Raw genomic sequence first — 22,863 nt, 5'->3', positions numbered from 1 at the left:
TGTGTGGGAAGAAGATGAGTTAAATAAATTAGGGAGTCTAAAGTGCAATATTGATTATATAAGGGTAAAGTGGGAATTACTCAAAGTATAGCTTTAGAGACGGAATATTCCTGAGAGATTCCGTCAAAAGGGAGTCCAAAGTGCAACTCTGAAAAAAGGGAGTCCAAACAGCAAGTCGATTATATGAAAGGGGGTCCAAACAACAAATCTCCCTAAAAGCAATGAATCTTTAATTTTTAGACAAAAATAATATAATAAATTACATAAATGGGCTCCTATCTAATATGGAGTATATAAAAGAAAATCCAAAAAATCAAGTGGGTAAATTAAATTCAAAATATTATCTCACAGGAAAGAATATGAAAGCAAGAAGAAGAAGATGAAATGAACGGTGTAGATCTTACGCGGATTGAGCATCATAAAGATCGTACGGAGCCCAAAGAGAATCCAACGGACAAGGACGCTTAAGATCAAGCCTTATCCATGGCTTCCCACTACCACTCCAATGAAGAAGACTAACTGGACCAGGATGAAGATTTCTACAATTTCCATCCACATTATCACCACCAAGTCCATGTTGATTCCATCTATGATCAATTCCCGCCACTTTCCCACCAAATACTAGTAAAAATGGCGGCAAAGATCCTAATTCATATATCCGATTCTTTTTCTGAATCATCATCCACCGTTCGATTCTTTTCCCATATTTAAATTTCCTCCATTTAATCAGATCCATAACCATTACTCCTGTGTTAAAATAACAAGGTTTTTTCCGGCCGGTGAACGTGCCGGAATATCTCTTATCTGACCAGAATCTAGCCGTGAAATACCTCGTGAAATTGGCGTGACAGTATTCCGGTGCTCCGATTGTTCTTGATTTTAAATCTGTTATCCATAACTTTGAAATATCATCAACGACGATAATATCTGAATCGAGATAAATCACTTTATGGACGCAAATCTCGAGGATATCTGATAAGTAATTTCTTGCGTAGTTTAATGGTTGTTCTAGGGCTTGTCTAACTGAAGACGAGATTAGGTTACGAACGATTTCTGGATCGAAGTAATAAAGTTTGAATTTCAAGTTGGGAAACGTTGAGTTGAGTAACGATTCGAGATTTGATTCATCAGAAACGATGAAATGGAAGAAGATATTTTCAGGACAGATTGAATGTTGAAGAATTGAATTAACAGCAGCTATAGATCCACGCAAGTATTCGTAATCAAGAGTCATGGCGATATGAACAAGAGAAGGATTACAAACCTTATCATCATCTACTGATGATTCGGCACCGATTCTCCGATCATCGGAACCGTTTTCAGAACCGCATTCATCAGCATTGTGAAACGGTGATGATTTACGAAACGAAATTTGATTTGTTGTGATTGAATCGGTTACTGTTTTTAGAGTGATTTGAGTCGGAAATCGAAGGAATTTATCGAATCGGTGTGATTTAATGGCTTCGGCAGGTGGAAACGAGTGAAGAGAAGGAGATAAGATGATCATCATGATTGCTGCTGAGAAAAAACCAGAAAATCTCATAATCCAAAGCATTTTTAGTCTGAAATCGTATTTTGTTTTCTTCTTTTTGTTTCTGTTCTTCAATTTAAGGTCTATGAAATTTGAGAGTGGTGAAGGTAAGAAGTAGAAGAGTAGAAACCCTAAGGTTCCTCCTCCTTTGAAATCTACCACCGCCAGTCTCATAAACTGAGGAAAAAAGAAAGACCTAACAAGTGAGTAGTAGAAGAGAGGAAACCCTCCTAGAAAGAGAATTCCGTGGAGTCCAAGCGACCTTCTCTCTCTAGAGAATCCATTAACCAAGTCTAGAAAGAGAGAGAGAGTAACTGAGTTTGGGGACTTTCTCTCTCTAGAGCTGAAAGAGAGAGAAGAAAGTTGCTTTTATTTTCCTACTACTAAAATTTTCTTTCTTTTTCCACCACAGAAATTTAGGGAAGGTAATCTTGAAAGAAATTTACTTTCCCCTCTTCAAAATTGTCTTAATCTACTCTAGTTAACAATAATTAAGAGGGTGTTTGATTTTTACACTTATTAAGTGATTTTCACTTATTAAGTGCGGGCCGGCAATTTTAAGTTGTTTGTTTTTTCACTTAATAAGTGAAAATCACTTCTAACTGGTGGCAAAGTAAGTGCAAAATAGTAAGCTCCAAATTGGAGCTTATTTTTCTGCACTTACTTTGTAAGTGCTAAAAAGGACATTTTTATCCTTCTCCTAATATTGTAATTACCAATATAATTTTAACTAAAAAGAAAATCTTAAGCAATTGATAAATACAAAATCTTTTTATGACTTCCGCTATGACGCTTCTCTAACTTCACTCATCCTTCACTTAAGTTTTCCTCCTACATTTTTTTAACATCTCTTCCTTCACTAATCATGGAACACCCAAACTCCATGATACAACTAAGTTCTTTCACCTTCATAACTCTTAATTATTTACGATTAATATTTTTGACATAGCATTCGTAAACCGCAATTCTCTTTTACCTAAACTAACGAACTTATTACGAATTAGTATGAAATGCTAATGTGTAAATACACTAAGGTTAAAACAGACAATTTTTCATTTTTATAATATTTAGATTTAATATAAAAATTATAATCAAGCACTTAGAATCGATGAAAAACAAACGCCATAGCACTTACATTTGATATCACTTACTAAGTGATTATCACTTAGTAAGTGGTAGCACTTGTAAGTGCTAAAAAATCAAACACCCTCTAAGTGTCTAATTATTATCACTTACAAAAATAAAAGATGCTAGGTAGCCCGAATTTTTGGAGTCCATCAAAGCCCAAACAGTGATACTTGTGACTCCAATTGGCCCATGTGGAGAGTGGTAAAATAGGCTAACCAGGCCGAGGTACACAAATTCAAGTGGTAGTCAACGCAAAAATAAAGCCGAATAACACTTCCCTGCTAAAGTTTAATATTTTGGAGGCTAAGGAAGTTGTTGTGAGAATGAAAGAGTTTTAGACAATTACTCAATCATATGCCATCCTATTGATTTTGTTTTTACACATATATATATATATACATATTTATCTACGTGGGGGGTTCTACGAGTGTTACATTTATTACAAAGTTTGAATGGAGTATATAATATTAACAAACACTTGTTTGTCCCGATCGAATTTGTTAACTTACACGATAATCTAACTTTAAAGACGTAAAATATCTTTTTGGGAGATTTTTTAGGCCCCCTCATTTTTGTTAGAAGGCCTCCCCTCAGTGATAATTTAGCAAGTAAAATGGTTCATGAGAGACCTTTTAACAAAATTGGGGAGGCCTTATGAAACTTCCCTATTTTTTTTTCACTCTTCTCTCATCTTCGCCCTTTTCCCCAACCCTGTTTCAACCACCGCCCTCTCTTATATCTCTATTTCCTCATATTTTCAATAGAGAAAAAAAGGTGATAGTGGTGGTATGTAAAGATGGTGGTGACAGTGGTGACGATGGAGTGGTTATCTAGAGGAAGAAGAATACTAAAAGTTTCATACAAAATGATCCAAAAAATAGTGTATCTAAATGAAGAATTAGATTAAATTAGGCATATGATTAACAAAATATGAACCAGTCTCATAATTCGAGAGCTTTGTAGAAGGAAAGATTTTTTCACAGCTGTCTTTGCTTTCCCTGTCTGCACCCATCCTTCTTTTACAAAATGACGATTTTACCCTGAGTTATTTTTACAGCTGGAATTTATCAAGATTTATTAGTCTATTTAAATCATTTTCAAGTCCTTCTTTTTTACTTTTTATTGAAATTAGTTAGGAAGGTTAGATCAAAAGTATGAATTAAGAACGTCAATTTAAATTAGATATCAACATCACTGTTAATCACAAAACTAAACACGATTAAGACGTGATAACAAAATTAGTAAAAATAAATAACAATTATTGTCCTTCTAATTTATAATTATTATTTTTTGTTTTGTTGCTTGATACCTCATCAATGATTTTGGAATAGAATCTACTTCTTATTATAAAGACTAATAGAAACGAAATTAGTAGATTGAAGTGTCGGTGTTCTATTTCAATCAATCAAACACACGAGAACAATGAATAGCTACAAAAACTCGAAACAACTCTGTCGGCATATATTAAGCATTACGTATTAATTCATCTATTTATATGCACTTTCGATACTTAATGTCCTTGTGATTTTTAGATTGTTTTTCTACTTGTTCCATGAAAACATATGAGATAATAGGATACGAGAGTTTGACTTATGTAGAAAAACTACTACATTTGTACATAAGATCTTCTGCCATGAAAGAAATTTGGGTGAAATCTATTTTTATTGATAAGTGAGTGTGTACATACCATACAATTTTGTAGTACTATAGTTAATTGGGAGCTACTTATACACACATTTTTTGTTATCGTTAGTCGATTATTATTTTTATCTTGTCCGACTCTTAATAATGCTGATTATGATTAAAGATAATCACAACATAGATTTTTGTAGTTCTTTTTTTTTTTGATGAAATTAGATTTTTGTAGACACTTATAATTTATCGCTCAACAAAAATAAACTTCTACATATTTCAATTCCACAAACTCATAATCTTAGGTTGTGTTTGATATCAGGGAAACAATTTCCATGAAAATACAAGAGTTCCATGGAAAGTCTTCCACGGAATTTACTCCGTGGAAATAAGAGTTCTTTCGTTTGTTAGTCATTTATTATTCCGTGGAATTACGAACTCTGTTATTTGGTTGACGACTAACTTCTACGAATATAATATTCAATTAAGAGTTTTTATTTACTCTTTATGTAGTCTAAATGATATTTTTACTTTTGCAAAAATTACATTTTCATCCTTATGTTGTCTAAATTACATTTTTACCCTTATGTTTTCAAAATTATATTTTTACCCCTATGTTGTAAAATTATTTAACCATGTGTCACTTTACTAATTTAAGGGTAAAAATGTTATTTTGATATTATACGAGGGTAAAAATGTCATTTTGACAACATAATGGTAAAATGTCAATTTGATATTATAAAAGGGTAAGAATGAAATTTTGGCTATAAAAATCCAAAATGTCATTTTGACAACTTTGTAAACATGTCATTTGGTAAGAAGGACAAAAATGTCATTTGTCCAATGTATAAGTAAAAATTTATTTTGCTAAATTTTATGGGTAAAAATGTCATTTTGAACATATATGGAGCTAAATTTTATGTTTCAAGTATCCGAATATATTAAAATATTTTTATTTTTATTTTTGACTTTCCACGGAAACTAATTCCGAGGTGGGAGCAAAGAATTAAAAGTGGACTATTTCATGGAAATAGATTCCCTAGGGAATTAAAGCCATGGAATTACACTTCGCATCAAACGGTGGAAATACCTATTTCCATGGAAATTCTTTTATTTCCATGGAAATGGGAGATATCAAACACACCCTAAGTGAAAGTACCTCCAATTATGTGGAGAGAGTGACCTAAAAAGCAGAGGTAATGTAAATTGAACAATAATTTGCAGATAACAAAGTAAGAGATTGAGTAAAATAAGTGAAAACAAAGAAAATGGAAATGAGAATCACAAATTGTTAAATAAACTAAAGATTAGAAAAAGGTTTACTTGCCTTGCACGATTAGATTATTAAAATCGATAGTCATTTATATTTACATGTGGATCCACTTTACTGTTTATATATATTTACTAATGACTAAATACCTTTTTCGACACATCTAAATATTTTTTATTATTGTTGTTGTTAAATTTATTTTTATATTTGAATGATAGCGTCATAATGATATGCGATCTTTACATAATGGGTTTTTTTGAGTTGAAACTTAAAACTTGTGATTTCGATGGTGTCTTTATTTCTGCAATTTATACCTGTCGGTATAAAGTAACCCAACTAGTTATAACCCATTATTTGGATGATTGTTCAATAAAAGTATTCTATAAGCACATCCAGGCCCAACTGACTTCATGTCAAAAGTACAACCGGGCTTCTTTTACTGGAGGCCATAGGGTACCCAACAGAGGTGGGCCTTCACTTCACTAGACAAAGTCCAAGCTTGGTTCGCGATTTCGGTCGAGTAATTAAAGCATTTCATGGAAAGCCACCAAATCTCCTCGTTTGATCATAGTTTTATAGATCTCGATGACCATCTCTTCATTATACTTACGGAGAAGACGTGAATTCCCTAACCCGTACAGACTCAACGAACTAGAACCGCCGCCACCGCCAAGCCCATTCACAAAGAGCCTAGAATTGGTTAAACTAACCATAATCTTAACATATATATCTCTAAGACGCCGTAAGACCTTCTTGGTCGAGCTAAACCGTAAGAACCGGATTTTCGGTGAGATCTTGAACCACCTGCTAGACCGTGGTCTCTTATGGTTGGTTACGATAGTTGACCCTAGCTGGATCGTCCGAGTCTTTCGAGGATGACGGTCCGGCCCATGGAGGCGCTGATAACCTTTTCTTCTCCAATATCTTTTGACCCCTTTATACAAGCTTGTTGAACTACCTTCCATCTAAAATCCTCTTCTCCATCTTCCCCTTCTTCAAATCTATTTCTACATAGAGAAGTAGGTTGATGAAGAGAGAGAGAGAGAGAGAGAGAGAGAGAGAGAGAGAGAGAAAGAGGTTAAATACTAGAGAAATAATAGTTTAGTGGATATGGCATTTATCATGCATGTAGGACCCTAGCCTCTAGAAGAGAAAAAAATTATGGGTTAGTGAGAATGGCATTTATCATTCTTCTCCTTCTTCACTTTGACAATTATCTTCAAAATTTCTACCCTTTTCTCCTTCAATACTTTTCTTTGTTTTTTTCCTTTGATCTCAACTTCTAGGGCTTTCTTCATGAGCTTGGATATTTGCTTTGATTATTATAAAAATGTGGATTTCTACCCTACAATTATTACATGGTAATATTGTATTATGTGACAATGAACGGGGGAAATCCTTTCTATTAGTATTAGATCTTATTCTATTTATGAATATCACATCTTACTTTTTTTTTTTTTTTTTTGCTGAAAAATATCACATCCTACTTTATATGAAGAAAAGAAAAAAAGAATATCACACCTCACTAAATCATCATATCTTTTAGTGGAATCAAACAAAATAACAAAGTTTTTTTTTTTTTTGTTGAAGTAACAAAATAACAAAGTTGGATTTTTTTTTCCCAAACAAAGGAGAAAAAATAGCACTAATAACATTGTTAACCAACAAAACAAACAACTAGTTCAACAAAAAAAAAAAAAAAACAAAACAAACAACTACAACACAAAAGAGGGTTATCCACGAACAGTACGTAGATAGGGTGTGTGAGAGCCGTTACTCATTTGACAATTGATTTTGAGTTACATGAACAAAATTTAACAGAAATATGTTCTTGAAATGAGAGCTACAAATTGGGTGGAAAAGATAGGTTCATTTGGTGGGTGATTAGTAGAAATAAAGGAATTTTCCAGGGTATAAAGTTTTTTGTGGAAACAAATTTTTTTTTCTCTAAATACTTAATATTTTCAGCTTCTTCCCTCTTCTTCTTCTCCCACCATGAACTCCGGCAACCTCCACCGTAAATTTTGGCGACGCTTTCACCATCTCAGACAACACTTCTTCCTCTTTCTCTTTTTCCTCTCGTCTCTCTCTCTCTTCCCTCTCTCTATATCTCCGGCGAAGGAGAGGAACCCTAGTTTCTAGACGAATCTGGTTTCGTCTGGAAACTAGAAACCCGACGAAGGGGTTACTCCCCGGTAGGGGAGTAAACGAGCTGAGCTCTTAACGAGCTGCTCGAGCTCGGCTCGACTATTGCTCGTGCTCGACTCGAATATTAACGAGCCCGAGCTTAACACGAGCTCAAAATCAAGCTCGTTTACATAAACGAGCCGAGCTTGAACATTCTTTAGTGTATCACGAGCTACTCGTGAACAGCTCGTTTAACGTACTCTTATAATAGTATAGTAAATAATTACGTATTAGTATTGAAACTTGTACATGAAATATCAACCATTAAAAAATTATCGGAATATGAATCATTAATCATTATTATTGTATGTGACAAATGATCATTGAAGTATTTTGATGATTTAGAAAGTTTTAATTTGAAGTATTTTGATAAACGAGCTTAAAACAATGCGAGCTCGAGTTCGAGCTCGAGCTCGTTCAAACTTATACGAACCGAGCTTGAACAAGTGGACAATTACTCGAACGAGCTCGAGCTCGACAGTCAAATACACGAACCGAGCTTGAACATGTTACTACTCGGCTCGGCTCGACTCGAGTACACCCCTACTCCCCGGCGTCGGAATTAGAGAGAGCGAGAAGAAAGAGAGAGTGAGGGAGAAGAGCGAAACAGTAGAGAGAAGAAGTCGTCGGCCGTTGCCGGACAATCCGGTCAGCGACATTTTACCGGCAACTATAAAGTGTGTTTGGTTCATGTTTTTTTGGGTTTTCATCTTTTTCTTCCAATATTGTTGTTGTTTCCCCCAATCACCAACCACTGATTTCTCTTCTTTAGTCCAATCTATGTTAAAGATGCTTCTTCCACCCCAAAATGATTATATGTTTCAAATGCATTTTATTTATCATACATTATTGGTTCTATGTAGTGTGACATGCCACGAGATTATATAACTATACGACTATGTAATATAGTTGTAAATGGGATGTAATGTTATATTTTTTAACAGGCGGAAAAGGGTTGGGAGACAGTAACATCAATGTTTAATGTAAGACACAACATAAAATTTGGACTTGTTTTGTTAAATAAATCAAGAGGTTATTTGATTTGAAATTTTGGCCCAATGGGATATAGTATAGTCGGTATCCTCTGACAAGATTAAATTTGTACATAAGGAGGGCCTAGCAATTTGACTTTTGACCAGTTTTTCAAAATTTGAGTCATTGACATGAATTAGCTCCGGTCACTCAAGTGGGCCCACTCTTAGACCGAAACAAAAGACGCCAGCCTAGCAAAGTATCAAACGGAAAGGTTGGTTTATCGCCGTTAAATAATTGGATCGCCGACCATTTTTGATCCCCGAGGAAATCATATACAGCTACGAGACCGACTTATAATCTAATGGCAAGTTCATGGGTCTTGATTTAGTGGCAGATTAAACTCTATAAATCCCAAAACCTCATAATTATGTGATCCATTGTTGGGTGGGGGTAGAAATTCTTCATTTTTTTGTCCGGATGAAATCAAAAGAGAAGTCTCAATACCAGAAAATTACACGAGATAACATAAGAAACTAGAAGATACGGAAAATTACATTCACAAAGACAATAACTAAACATTGTTGACTACTTGACTATGTAAGAGTAGTCGTGCACGTGAGAATGGCGAACTAGTAACCAATAATATAATGTTACTTTCTGCTTATGTCAATCAATTTTAAATTAAATGACCACAAACTTGATATGGTATAAGAAATAGACGTGCAAGTGATAGGTTTGAAGTTATACATAATCTACGTCACTCTATGATGAAAAAAAAACAAACGTGAAGGGACATGTGCTAATTGATTTTGAGTTTGATGATCACAAACTTAAAAGTGATACTACAAAGGAGATTACTCACCATGAAAAAATCTTTGGCTCAGAATATAATGCCTAAGATACTCTCGAACTTTATATTGTCATACAATGTCACTTTTTTTCATCTATATCTATTAATACGCCCCATTGAAGCCACACATATACAACATATATTAAGAATTCATGATACAAAAAAAAAACAATAGTTGATAATAAACTTACTTCATCCATTTCAACAAAAAAAAAAGACTTGCTTCATCCATCAACATAAAATGGTACTCTAAAAGGGCCATTTTTCTCATTCATCAAGAAAAAGAGTTCATGTTTTCACACCACCTTCAAGATCCTCCTACTTTCACCGAAAGTAATCTTCATTTTTCCCCCTAGGTTATAGTGTAGCGTAAAAGATAGATTACAAGACATATGGGTGGTGCCTCATATACATTCATACCCCCTTTCCCCTTTCTCTCTCCATCTCTCACTCCTTCTCTTTCTCTCTCCATCTCCCACATCTCTCTCTCTCTCTCTCTCTCTCTATCTTTCACATCCCTTTCTCTCTCTACCTCTCAATTTCTTTCTCTCTCTTTTAAATTCCCTCAAATTAGACTTCAACAACTATTCTCCCCCTACCCTTTCTAACTCACTCCTTTCTTTCTTATTCCTCTTCTTGAATTTCTCTATGTTCTAGACTTTCTTCCTCTCTCTCTCTATCTCTCTCTCTAAAAATGGCTAAACCACCACAAATTTCACTCTTGGTCTTACTCTTACTCTTCATCTTATCATCATCATCATCATTAGCTAAATCAGAAACTCTAATTGCAACAAGAAAAGAACAGATCGAATGTACAATGTGTGACGCTTGTGAGAATCCATGTCAACCAATTTACTCATCACCACCACCACCATTACCATCTCCTCCACCACCGACACCATCACCGCCGCCGCCTGATTCCTCATCCAACTGTCCACCACCACCTGCTCAACAAAATAATCCCATTTACTATTCATCACCGCCGCCGCCGGCATCATCATCAGTTCCAACTTACTCTTATGCATCTCCTCCGCCGCCGGGACAAGCCATCGGAGGACTAGTAAAACCACCTCCAAGTAATAATTATTACCCAGGACCACCACCACCAAACCCAATAGTCCCTTACTTTCCATTTTACTATCATACCCCTCCTTCTGCTCCAATCTCATCAAACTCCATTCCTCCATTCATGATCAAGAATTCATTCTCCATTACCATTACCCTTTACTCTTTCATTTCCTTTCTCTCTCTTACTTTCATCTCCTTTATTTAGATGAATGAGAAAAATGTCCGGGAACAAAAGACTCCAGGCATAAATCTTATGTGTTGTCACTCGTGCTTTCGATGATTCAGATCTACTGAACCGCGAATCACGACAAACTAAATAAGAATTTTGCGAGTCTGTTTAGTTTTTCTTGTTCCCTTAACGTCCTCTCACACGATCAATAATTCACTAGATTTACACACCCACTTGAATCATATTTGAAAACCCAAATTCTTATAGGGTTGACTCACTTTGACTGTTTGGTTATGGGATGAATTTGTACTCCTATAGGGAGAAATTGAGGAAGAAGATGAACAAGTAAAGATAGTTTTTTTTTTATTGTAATACTTAAGTGTAATTTTCTAATAATGTCTCTTTTTTGTCAATTTATATGTTAAATTAATAAATGAAAAATAATCAAGAATTTATTTTTCTTTCTTTCTTTTTTATTCTATTTTATTGGAGAATTCTACTTTCCAGTATTAGTTGTCAAAAGAAGTTCTTTTTTTGGGTGGTGGTGCTTGGTGGATCTTGAGGTGGTGTTAATGAGATGAACTGGATCCTGAAATGTCGCCCCCACAAACCCTAGAATGGCATGGCTGGCTGGCTGGCTGCATATTTTAAATTCTTGCACATGTTCTAGTACGTGGATTTGTGAAAAAGATGAAATCACTATTACCCATGTTTTAACTGTATAGTTAATTGGTAGAGGCATAACTAGTTAAATATGTTAAAATTCACAAAGAAATAGTTGATGGTGTTTATTTTAAACTACTCGTATTAAATTGTTGGTCGCAGAACCCATAATAGCATCTCTATAAATGCTCAACGGTAGTATTCTGCTATCCTTCGAGGACAGTATACTCCTGAAGTCCTGATTCATTTAGATAGATGGCACGAGCGTTTTTATTTTTATTTTTCTTGTAAAAGATGGAAAAGTGATAGACAAATGTTATTTGGAACCAACGTTGTAGAGAGATTATAAATGATTACTATAAGGATATAACATTATGGAATAAAATCAAAAATGTATGAGGGGGTCAAGCTTTTGTGAGGTGAACATATTAAAGAGGTGGTGGGTATGCCAAGAATAAGGGCACACACACTCCACTTGGGGAAGAAAAAGCATGAGTGTGGGGGTGAGGAGATGATGATAGATTAGATTCTTTCTACCCCCCATACCAAATTGATTTTGACATACCAACAACACTAACAAAACCATAAGACATTTTACCCATGAGCCATGAATGCCCAATTTGGCATTTTCATAGCCTTAAATTGCTTCTACTTGTTCTTCCTATTTCAACCTTCATATTCATGTGATTGTGTCTCTCTTTCTCTTTTATTTTGAGTTATTCTATTGTTTATATTCCCAAACCCGATTCTGATCTTCTAACTTTTACTTAGTCGGTAAGAATGTTGCTTCGAGGATGTGGTGGTCCGTGGAGATGGATAATCTTTTTGTTGTCCAATATGTTTTGAGAATATCTTTTCGACTACGCGGGTCCTTTTTCTTTGTTATACACGATTTGCTCGACAATTGTCCCAATCTTAATATGAAAATCAAGAGACCATGGGGTTGAGTTTTTTTTGCTTTTTTATAGTTAACTTATAGTTACGACTATTAAATATCTCGATAATCTCTTGAGTTATTAAAAGGGTCGTGAACGCTCAATTTGACATTTTGTTACAAAATCATTCAAGAGGCACTGACTATGCAAGCATATTTCTCAAATTCAATTTTGGATGTCACTGGAGAAGGGGTCTTTGGACACCACCTAATCAAGGGAAGTTAAAGATTAAATTTTGATGCACCATCTACCAAACGGAGAGCGGTACTAGCTATGGTTTGCAGGAATGAAGAGGGTGAGTTTATAATGGCTGCTACGTCGAGTACCCATGCAACATCAGCCATGGAAGCGGAAGCTAGAGCAGTGCTAGATTTCCGAATGAATGTATCTTGGAGGGAAATGCGTTGACGGTAATTAGGGCTTGGTCAGACAACATTGAAGTGGCACCTTAGAAAATACGACCTCTTAATGTGGAGATCAAGATCAGAGCCGTGTCTTGGGAAGGGCGAGCAGGGCAAACGCCCAGGCCCCCCACCATAGTGGGGCCCACTCCTCATGATTCCTATATATTACAGTATGTAGGTTAGTTTTCTATTCTCCTCCTGCCTTTGGACATGTGGCGTCAAAAGGAGACTTTTATTCTTTTACGCCCATCAATCAAGGTAATTTCCAACAAACTTTGTTAGTTTCCTATTCAATTACTAATTTTTTTTCTCTCTCTCTCTCAAACTTTTCTCTCTCTAACAGACTAACAATTAATAGGGATTTCGCATATGTAATTATCATATCATCTAATTAACGGCTAAATAGGAATTTCACATATCTAATCAACGTATCATCTACCCAATCAACTTATTTTCTTGTTTAAAATATTTCATTGTTTTAGGTTGATTTAAGATTATGTTCTTCCGTGGCTTCAAAAAAAAAAAATATTATGTTCTTATATATTTATAGGATTTAATCAATATACATTGTTAATTAATTACTAAATTATTTGTTATTTTTTTCAAGTATTGAAATCATGAAGCGAATCAAGTAGCGCACGTACTTGCAAAGTATGCATTGAATTTGAACCTAAATCAAACTATGGAGATTTATCGGACTCTTAGTTGCATTGTAAGTCAGTTGGCGATTGATATTGGCAACATTTCAGTTTTGCTCGAATAGCGAATAAATTGAGGTAATTACCACCTATTATAAAAAATAAAAGGGTCGTGAACGCATTTATATGTATTTCTTCATCGTCTCTACTTGTTCTTCAATTCGGCCAGAGCCCATAAAATGTGTAATCCCATCTTACTGGGTGCCTGATGGAGCCAGTAAAATGTCCCCAAAGGTGTCTTAGACACGAAGTCAAAAGTGAAGTGGTGCCTATAGCTGACCTCAGGAGTTGCCTGTAAAGCAACTAAAGTAATAGGATTCAACTCCCATAATAGGGTTTAGACTAATAAAGTCTTGTTGGGCTAATTGTTAGATTATTAAATCAAGAGTGAAGGAATTCTATAGGCTACTCAATTTCTTTTCCTTCACTTGAGCATCCTTGTAAAGGAAAGATGAAACCTTAATGCCTTGAAGGCAAAATATAAAGTCCCGGCCTCTCTAGTCACGGGTTGTTGGCAGCACTATGCTAGGACACTTACTCATGCCCAGAGTCGGTTCCTCGAGGCCCACCCCTGGTCGGCAGCATCAGCCTCGGCGTGTCATAGGGTCCTTGGCCCAAACATGCAGAGCCGAGGTTCCCGTCCTGGCAGATGGGATCAGACTCGGCGTGTCATATCTACTAATTGCACAAGCACACACAAGATTAAAAGGGAAACGGAATAAATAGAAGTCTTCATATGCTATATATATTGTGCTTATTAAAAAACATGGGAGTTTAGGGTTTTATCAACACTACTAAATTCCATCCCGCCAACACCAAAAAACCCCAAATTCGAACACAAAAAGTAGATTCATACATATCCAAAAAATTTCCTATGTTAGCAAGAAAACCAGAACAAAAATTCATGGTTCTTTCTCCATGTCTCTCTCTCTAGGAACCCACTTCTTACAATAATAGTGAACAATAATCAAAGGGTATCAAATAAAAAAGAGTGCAACCCTAAAAGACCCTTTTAGGGCTTTTCCCTCTTCCTGTATGGATGTTTTAAACACAAACAGCACCACCACAAGATAGAGCCATCAATAAAACAGCAGCTTGTTCTTCTTCTGCACCCAAATTCCTCCTCTGATTTTCCATTGATGATCTCTGCATCATAACTTCCTTACCCAAATTAAGAAATCTCAGATTCAATGATACCCTAATCTTACTGTTACTAATACTTGTTCGTTCTTTCTTTGGAATTACCACCCCTCTGTTAATACCCAATAGATCTCTTCTCCTCTTTCTGTATCTGATCCCACAAGCATTACAGAGTGACTGAAAAAAACAAGATCAAGAAGATGACCAGATCAGAATCTAATTGAATACCCATTATTTAAATTGATGAGATCAGAACAAGTAAGATAAGAAACCCTAATTGGGTTGTTGAATTTACCTTAGGACCAGCTGGTCCACCTCTCCATAATGGGGTTTTAGTTGTTTGACAATCACTACATTTCTTCATACTATTATTACTACTATCCATTTCTTCAGACCCAGATCCCTGAATCAACAGATCAGACCAAAGAAAAAAAAAGATGATTAGTTAATCAGAATCACTTCAAGTTGAAGTTTGAAATCAAAGATTTAATGAAGATGATCATATAAGATCACTTACCGTTTCAATCAAATCCATTATTTGGGTAGCTTCTTCTTTGAAGATCTAAAATGAATCAAGCAAAAAAACCCACTTCTCAAATATCACTTACCATCTACCCAAAATAGCAGAGACAAAACTCACAGAGAGTTGATTCATATATAGAGATAGAGTGAGTCAAAGAATTGATATTTGAACCGACAAAGAGATCTCAGACAAAACCGAGAGAGTTGCAGTAGATGGGTATTTGATCAGATCGATCTGTATTCTGTAGAGAGAGAAGAAGAGGATTAGGGTTGGGAATGGAGAAGCAGAGAGGGACTGGTGAAAGGAATTTGGGATAATAAAGAAACAGAGTAGTAGAGAGAGAAAGTATAGCCGACAGATACCCTTTTCTTTCTGCTTAGAGGTACTGATGAGGGAGGGATAATACTCTCTCTCTTTAAAAAGATTTGAATTTCAATCACAAGGACACGAAACCCTAGCCCTAATCTCAAAATGACCAAAATTACCCTTAAGATTCCTATACCTTCTCCAAACTCACCCGCCAAAAACACCAAAAAGAAGAGGGAAAAAAGGGCGCGTAATTTACTACTACTACTATTTTTGGTACTCCTGACTTCTTTTTTTTGTGTTGAAATGCTCTTGACTTTGTTGATATTGCATGAAATATTTGCAATTGGGATTTTCCTGTCTAGGTAAGGCGCCTGAGCCTAATTAGTTATCGATATTATTTGCACTTTAACTAGCTCACTACAAGTGGGATTGTTCGAGGCAAAGGCTCCACGAGACCTGCCAAAAGAGTTTGGTACTTAATAAGCTTGAACGTAGTACAAATTTCGGGCACTCTCCTGAGCAATGTAGGACTATCACATTCCCCTAACCCTCACCGAAGAGTCGCCCTCGACTCTGATACCAATCGTGACCCCCAAACATTAGCATTTGTTGATATTGTCCACGCTTTAACCGCTTCATATAGATACGAAATTTTGCTTTCGAGGAAGTTTCCATGAACTTCCTAAAAGTCCTCGGTACTTATTAAACTTGTGCTCACAAGTATAGTTCAAAACTCTGGACTGTCTTGTGAGCAATGTAGTACAACCATCGAAAGTATTACAAAGTAGCGGATGGAATTGTATGTGTTGTAGATTACTCCCTAAACTTTTTGTTTATTGGATGACCACTTACCATCTTGCAACAACTTGGTAAAAATTGGAACTTCAAATCTAGGGGATGAAGTCAAGTAAACAAACCAACAACCAATACAATGAATGAGTGGTGTTGTATCATACAAGTAGCTAATAGAAAACCACACTCACAAAATAACAAAACCCCTAAATTTATGGCGGTTGATTCCTTTTTGTATCCACAGTACAGGTGGTCAAGAAAGAGAGAGAGAGAGAGAGAGGTGAAAAAAGCAACACCAGAGCAAAAGTCAAGTTAGACCTCAAAAAGACTAACCCATTTCACCATTACCCTTTCCAACCTCTCCTTCTCTCTCTCTCTCTCTACTTTCTTTCTCTAAATTAGGGGTGAAAAAACAGAGGTCCAAAATGGAACAGACGAGAAGAAGCACCAAAATGGATCTGGGAATGAGGAAGATAGTCAGCTTTGTCTCCAATTATTATAATTTAAAATCATTCATGGGTTCTTGTACTTCTTCATCACTCTCTCTCTCTCTCTCTAGTGTTTCAATTTGAATTTGTTACACCAAATAGTGATTCATTCTCTCTAGATGATATGACTATATGGGTTTTATCATATGTTCATAGTATTGTTGTGTTTTTCAGATCTGAGACATAATTCAGAGCTACCCATTTTTGTCTATTTATTAGGTCGTCTGTTCAGTCTTATTAAAGGCTACTACTACTACTGTTGTTGGTTCTAATAGTCTAGCCTATAATGGTAGACTGAAAAGGTTTCTCTTTTTCTAATGAAAATATGATATGCACGTGCAAGGCACGTGAGACTCGGACAAGTTGTTGGAGTAAGATCAACCTTGACCAACAATGATGAAGTCATCATCAATCTCATTTATAAACCATCTTCTCATAAGAAAAGCTCATATTAAACACATATTTCCATCGCTATTTCATTTAGGTAGGGTTCAAAGTGAACACTTAATTCCCATAGCTATTTCAATTTAGGTAGAGTTTTTTTTTTTTTTTGTTGAACAATTTAGGTAGAGTTCAATGTGTGGAACTTATTTTCAAGGGGATTTCAGATGCAAAATTCGTGTCAACCTCCAAACTATCACTACAATTAGAGATGGGGTCAACTTAGCAAAGCTCTTTAGTGATTCACCTCTCTTAGACACCCCATCAAAAGTTCGCTCGTGCATTTTACTACAATCTGACACGTGTCACCTAGGTTTCTTGATTGGTTGGACCCAAACAAGAAATCTGTCTTGGTGCCGGAAGGCGTTTTTGGTCTCTTCTTTCGATCAAGCTATCGTTGTTGTCAGATGAAATTGCTCGAACGGGACAAAAGGTTTAACATTTTAGATTAACTTAAAAAACTTACCCTAAGACAAAACAAGACTCCACCCCTCTCTTAAAGAGGCTCAAGTAAAATAAGAAATCAAAACAAATTGGTATGCTTAGTAAGACAACCAATAACTACTACAATATATAAATACCAAAAAGAAAACGAATAAAAGAACCTGGACTCGTATGTCGCCTCACTAAGAGAGTTGGAGCAACCTGTTGTTTTCATATCACTCGGACTCGATTTGCCTGACCATGGTGAAAAAATCACAAGACACCATCATTGTAGTGAACCCCACTTTCACCCATGTTTAGACAGGACTGACTGGAACAAACGATGCGACAATCCCTGACTCCAACTTATATATATCGTAAATCTGAATTCTTATATACCTTGTGTATCTGACTCGGACTTCATCTAACTGAAATCCTGTATTAAGAGAGAGAAACTATGTTAAGACCTACATTGCTTCAAAGTAGCACATAAAACCAATTAACATTGTGAGAGGGGTTATTTACCTTCAGCTGAAATTGAATCCACCAGAAGGAACTGATGGTTGATTCCCTCCAAATTGGAACCCTGGTTGGGTTGAAGCATCAGCAGATGGTAATGCCTCATCATCCTCTTCCAACCAATAAGTTTCGAGAATTTTCACCGCCTTCTCATAAATCTCGGTATTGTCATGGCTTTGTAGGTTTTCTATCTTCTCTAACCCCTCAGCATCATCGATCAATTGTGCGTATATGTTGACACCATCGCTGATTCCCAAGTTCTTCGCGGCTTCTCCAACTTTCAATATATTCTCTAGGCCTTCTAAGCAAACTGTAACGATTCTTGGATCCGGGCAGATAAGGAGATCACATAGTGGTTTGATGCAACCTTGGTCGACCAAAAACCTGAAATCCAGCAAGAACATAAACAGTATTTATCAAATGCACAAGTATGCACAACAAAACGGAATGAAATGAGGATATTCGGTTGAAACTTGAAAGATATACTTGATCTGCTCACTGGTACCACCAGAGGTAGCATTTGAGATTGCCCATGCCGATTCTTTCTTGATATCAAATTCAGCAGTTTGAAGCAGATGGATCAGAGGGGTTATGATATCAGCAGCAATTACAGACTGTATTTGTTATAGAGATAGAAGCAAACTTTAGTATCAATTGCACAATCGATAAAATTGATCACTATCTGAAAGCAATTACATGAAGAAATAGTTCTACAAAACAACTACAGCCTTTTTAAAGAAAACCCAATGCCAGACGGACAAGCATTAGAGCTTATTTACTCGAAGAGTTGAAGAAGATCAAGTCCTCAAAATCTGATACTAATAAAATTTTACCTGTATTTGATCCTTGTTTCCAGCTGTGATGTTTGAAATGGTCCAGCATGCTTCCTTCTTGATGCTCTTTTTGTGATTGTTTATCAGAAGGTTTAGGAGGCAAGGCAGTGCTTGTTGGTTGATGACAAACTGGAAAAGCGAAAGGATCAACTTGAGAAGCACAGGCACACCCAAATGCATAAAACATGTTCTAATGCAACAGAAATTCATTTAGAAGAAAATCCAACTTGGAGTCCTCTAGCTCCAAAACACAACTCAACTTCACAATAAACTTATAGATGGAACATTAAGAAAGGATCAAAGGATATCATTTCACATAAAGACAGCACAGGAAGATTAACGAATCATTTACATTCAAGGTGCACAATAAATAACAATACTGTAAGAACAATTACACTTACTGAGTACAGGATAGTCTGGGCCTCTTAATGCACACGAATAGTTGGATTAGGGATGTCAATACACTGTTGCAAACCTTCCACCGCTCGAAAAGCTTAAACTTAAAACTACTCAACCTAAGATGGGAGTAAATAGTTCAATACCTGAGTTTGGACATCGTCTCCAGTAACGATATTCCCAACCGTGCGAAGGGCAGGAATGAGCACTGTTGGAGATGGGTGCCTGAAAGAAACATAACCGAAGTACTATGTTCAAATGTTTTACTCAAAAGGACGACCGGTTGAATTCTGGACTACAATAAGCAATTTAGAAAAATATGTATTTACTTACATCAGGAGCTCAACTAGCCGAGGACAGACACCTGCTTCAATAACAGCTTGGATTTTGTCATTTGTACCATCAGACAAATACGATAGAGCCCAGCATGCATCAGTCAGGACTTCCTCATCATTTGAGTGAATTAGACGCTCGAGAGCTGGAAGTGCAGGCCTTGTCTGTACACATATCACATAGAAAGATCAAGGCTGTGAAAAGTTATCAAACTAAAATATTGAATTAATCAGGATTTGGTGCAAATCAAAATCCAACCTGCTCAAATGCAGGCTGAGGTTTGCCCCTGCAGAAGTTAGATAGGGTCCAAGTGGCATTTCTTAACATGGACAGTTTGGCATGTTCATTCAACTGTGAAAGCAGCGAAATCAAGGCCCCCTGTTCAAGAACAAGATCACGACATCTTGGAGAATCACCAGCAACATTTCCAAGTGCCCAGACAGCCTGTAATTAAGAACCAAATTCAACAAAATCCTTGAACTTCTATCTCACGCACGAACAAGAAAATGTAACTATTATTGTCAAGTGACACCAGAAACTACTTTGACCGATAAACATCATGGACATAAATGAACCAAGCTATAACCATAACCTGAATAAACAAAACTAAATTCATACCTGTTCACGAACATCATCACTTGGAGAACCAAGAAGTTTGACAAAGATAGGGACTGCCCCATGATCAATCACGACCTTAGTGTTCTCAGATGTTCCAGAAGCAATGTTTGTTAGCGCCCAAGCTGCCTCAAACTATTCAAACTCGAAGATTACTACATACACTCGTATCAAGGTAAATTCGAAAACCAACATACAGTTCAAAATACAATTGAACTCATTTCTTACCTGGAGCTGTGGGTAATCTTCTCTCATGAGGAACTCGACAAATCGAGGAATAACACCAGATTGAATAACTTCTTCAATGGGAGGGCTACGTTCTAGTCATAAATTAAATAAATTAGATCAGTTTTTTTTTTTTCGGTTCTATCAATTACAGGTGAATGTTAAATTTATCGACATCCAACTCAAAACCAATTGGCTATGATGGAGACGACGTAGGTATCGTATTCTTGGTTACCAGAGTACCCTTTTTCGTATGTGAGATTACTCTCACAGAGAAATGAACAAATTCAACAAATCTACTAAATGACCTAAAGATAAGAGTCAATACCAATTGAAAGCAGTTTCCGAAACTGTGTAGTAGCCTCAAGCTGTAACTCTCTTTCCTCCGACCAAACCCCAGCAACCATAGAAGGAAGACTTTCAAGCTATAATTAGAGAAGCAATAAACAACAAATATACAAATTCAAATATGCTTTTCCTAAATAACATTTCTAAAACTCTATTCAAAATCAAAATTGATATAAAACAAACAGATTAAAGTAATCCGATTAGAAATCTTATTATACCTTCTTGACAACAACGGTGGCTCCTTCAGTGACAGATGGAAATTGCTGTGGTTGCATACCTTCTCTCCTTTTCTTCTGCAAACTTTCTTCTCGTTTATTCTTTCGGATCTCAACCATATTATCTTCTCTTCTTCTTCTTCCTTCATCGGCATCAACAGCAACTTTGTATCGGTTCCGTCTAACTTCAGTTCTCGCGTTTGGTCTAAGAGACATGTTTGTGTGTTTGATTGAAGAAACCCTAAAAACACTGTAAAAAATCAAAATCAGAAAAAAAAAAAAAAAAAAAAAAAAAAAAATCAAACAATTGAAATAAATGGATCCAGAATTTCAAATCGAAACCCTAATTGACTGAACGAGTATATGCGTACCAGTTCAGACTTCAGAGGGAGTAAAATTTCTTCAGAAGTGAGGGGAAAGAAAAAGGGTTGAATTGTTTTGAGATCTTTTATAGCGGTTTTTAAACTACAATATAATTTACGGTAATTGCCACTGGAAAGACGAGTTGACGCTGGGTCGATCGGATCGTTGATTTTGTTAGACTTTATCTACGGTTGATGTTTTGTTATGCGATGACTGCTGAAAATTTAGCTGTTAGATTGCTCCGATTAGGAAACGGATTATGTACTTCTAGATGTTTTGTTTTAAATGCTAGAAATAGAATGTGACTGACCGCCATGTGAAGTTTGAATTCACTAATTCTAAATCCTAGACATTTTTAGAGAGCTATACGAGGTCTATATATACGAGGTCTGAGAACACTTGGTCATATCAGGTTACATATATTATACAAGTTTAAGTTAAGTTGTGTTTTATCGGTTAACTAATTATTTTGTTTCACCGATCTTTTGTTTAATAATGATGATCTGTCATCCTCTTTCATTACAATCCTCAAACCTGTCTCCCCCTCCTTCATTACGGTCGCGGCTTTATTATGAAATTGAAGATCACTTCCATGGAAGAAAATGTTACGCAAATTTATCATATCCAGGTCTTCGGTTTTATAAATGGATGAAACCAACTGAGCCAAACTCACTTGCTCTTAATGTAGACGGAGCTAGGAGCAACGACAGAGCCGGTATCGGATGTATATTTCGAGATTTCCATGGAAGACCTGTAGTTGCATATGCAGCAACAGCTAATCCACAAGAGTCTGTTGATGCAATCGAATTATATGCCATCAAAAAAGGCTTGCAAATCGGTATGAATCTCGCTAGAGTAAGTGGTGTGAAGTGCATTACAGTTCAATCAGATTCTGTTTACGCAATCGAATATATTTCAAGAAAAGATCAATCGAGTCTTCCTCCAAGTGTTATGGCGTATATGAAGAAGATTAGAGAGTATGAAAGTGCATTAGCTTCTTTGGGCACTGAATTAGTTTACGTACATGTCTATAGAGAGACTAACAGTGCAGCGAATTTCTTATCAAAATATGAAAATAAACATGAAGTTGTGATGGTCCCTCAAGAAGAAAACTTACCTGAAGAGCTATGGACGATTTTGAATCAGGATATGTGGGGCGAGCCTTATCTTCGTCCGCCGAAAATCAAGTAGAAGTTGAATTTGTATGCGGAAGTATTTTTCTTTTGGGTGGTGTCTGTTAACATTATGAACATTTTTGTAACATATAGCACAAGTCATAAATAATAGTACAAAATACTATTTTTCTTCTCAAATTTGTATATGTTCTATTCATTTTACTTTGATGAAAAATAAATCAAATTTCGATGAAGGGATTAAAGAGGAAGAGACA

General features: G+C 36.0%; 4 protein-coding genes and 1 pseudogene across 6 annotated transcripts; 1 reads left to right on the top strand and 4 right to left on the bottom strand.

The window, feature by feature from the left end:
• Window positions 1–215: 215 nt before the first annotated feature.
• On the bottom strand, window positions 216–1,938 carry LOC147554910 (putative galacturonosyltransferase-like 7 pseudogene; annotated as a pseudogene). The gene has a single exon (XR_015234345.1). The product of XR_015234345.1 is annotated as a putative galacturonosyltransferase-like 7 pseudogene (transcript).
• Window positions 1,939–6,085: 4,147 nt separating this feature from the next.
• On the bottom strand, window positions 6,086–6,526 carry LOC147554909 (uncharacterized). Its single transcript, XM_086664514.1, has one exon. The coding sequence runs from the start codon at window positions 6,524–6,526 to the stop codon at window positions 6,086–6,088; it is 441 nt and encodes a 146-aa protein (XP_086520640.1).
• Window positions 6,527–10,216: 3,690 nt separating this feature from the next.
• Window positions 10,217–10,982, top strand: LOC147554908 (uncharacterized; the record flags this gene model as incomplete). Its single annotated transcript, XM_086664511.1, has 1 exon — window positions 10,217–10,982. A coding segment is annotated over one exon (630 nt), but the record flags the coding sequence as incomplete, so codon positions are not given.
• Window positions 10,983–14,229: 3,247 nt separating this feature from the next.
• Window positions 14,230–15,940, bottom strand: LOC147554907 (GATA transcription factor 15-like). Its single transcript, XM_086664244.1, has 3 exons — window positions 15,168–15,940; window positions 14,946–15,053; window positions 14,230–14,827 (listed from the first exon to the last, which is right to left on the bottom strand). The coding sequence occupies exons 1-3, from the start codon at window positions 15,183–15,185 to the stop codon at window positions 14,555–14,557; spliced, it is 399 nt and encodes a 132-aa protein (XP_086520370.1). The 5' UTR covers window positions 15,186–15,940; the 3' UTR covers window positions 14,230–14,554.
• A 1,687-nt stretch (window positions 15,941–17,627) lies between these two features.
• On the bottom strand, window positions 17,628–21,824 carry LOC147554906 (importin subunit alpha-1-like). 2 transcript variants are annotated; one of them, XM_086659961.1, is made up of 12 exons: window positions 21,482–21,824; window positions 21,114–21,360; window positions 20,876–20,972; window positions 20,551–20,642; window positions 20,326–20,457; window positions 19,966–20,151; window positions 19,708–19,871; window positions 19,521–19,599; window positions 18,979–19,107; window positions 18,632–18,759; window positions 18,152–18,529; window positions 17,628–18,062 (listed from the first exon to the last, which is right to left on the bottom strand). In XM_086659961.1, the coding sequence occupies exons 2-11, from the start codon at window positions 21,324–21,326 to the stop codon at window positions 18,154–18,156; spliced, it is 1,596 nt and encodes a 531-aa protein (XP_086516087.1). In that variant the 5' UTR covers window positions 21,327–21,360; window positions 21,482–21,824; the 3' UTR covers window positions 17,628–18,062; window positions 18,152–18,153. The 2 variants fall into 2 exon arrangements, with proteins under 2 accessions (XP_086516087.1, XP_086516088.1); XM_086659962.1 differs by having other exon boundaries at window positions 21,114–21,351; window positions 21,482–21,545.
• Between the last annotated feature and the right edge of the window lie 1,039 nt (window positions 21,825–22,863).

This window comes from Eschscholzia californica, unplaced genomic scaffold, assembly GCF_041429995.1.
Source record: "Eschscholzia californica isolate CP2 unplaced genomic scaffold, dmEscCali1.0.p SCAF_2, whole genome shotgun sequence".
NCBI lineage: Eukaryota > Viridiplantae > Streptophyta > Magnoliopsida > Ranunculales > Papaveraceae > Eschscholzia > Eschscholzia californica.
The sequence above is the reverse complement of the archived record's forward strand: the minus strand, read 5'-3'. Positions and strand labels throughout refer to the sequence as shown.

What these genes read in the sequence shown, in the direction of transcription:
- LOC147554906 (XM_086659961.1), bottom strand. Translation starts at nt 21,326, where the DNA reads ATGTCTCTTAGACCAAACGCGAGAACTGAAGTTAGACGGAACCGATAC. An exon ending in CCACCGTTGTTGTCAAGAAG is followed by an intron (nt 20,973 to 21,113) that starts GTATAATAAGAT and finishes CTCTAATTATAG; the next exon opens with CTTGAAAGTCTTCCTTCTAT. An exon ending in GGTACCAGTGAGCAGATCAA is followed by an intron (nt 18,530 to 18,631) that starts GTATATCTTTCA and finishes GCTGGATTTCAG; the next exon opens with GTTTTTGGTCGACCAAGGTT.
- LOC147554907 (XM_086664244.1), bottom strand. An exon ending in GTGGACCAGCTGGTCCTAAG is followed by an intron (nt 14,828 to 14,945) that starts GTAAATTCAACA and finishes TGTTTTTTTCAG; the next exon opens with TCACTCTGTAATGCTTGTGG.
- LOC147554909 (XM_086664514.1), bottom strand. Translation starts at nt 6,526, where the DNA reads ATGGAAGGTAGTTCAACAAGCTTGTATAAAGGGGTCAAAAGATATTGG.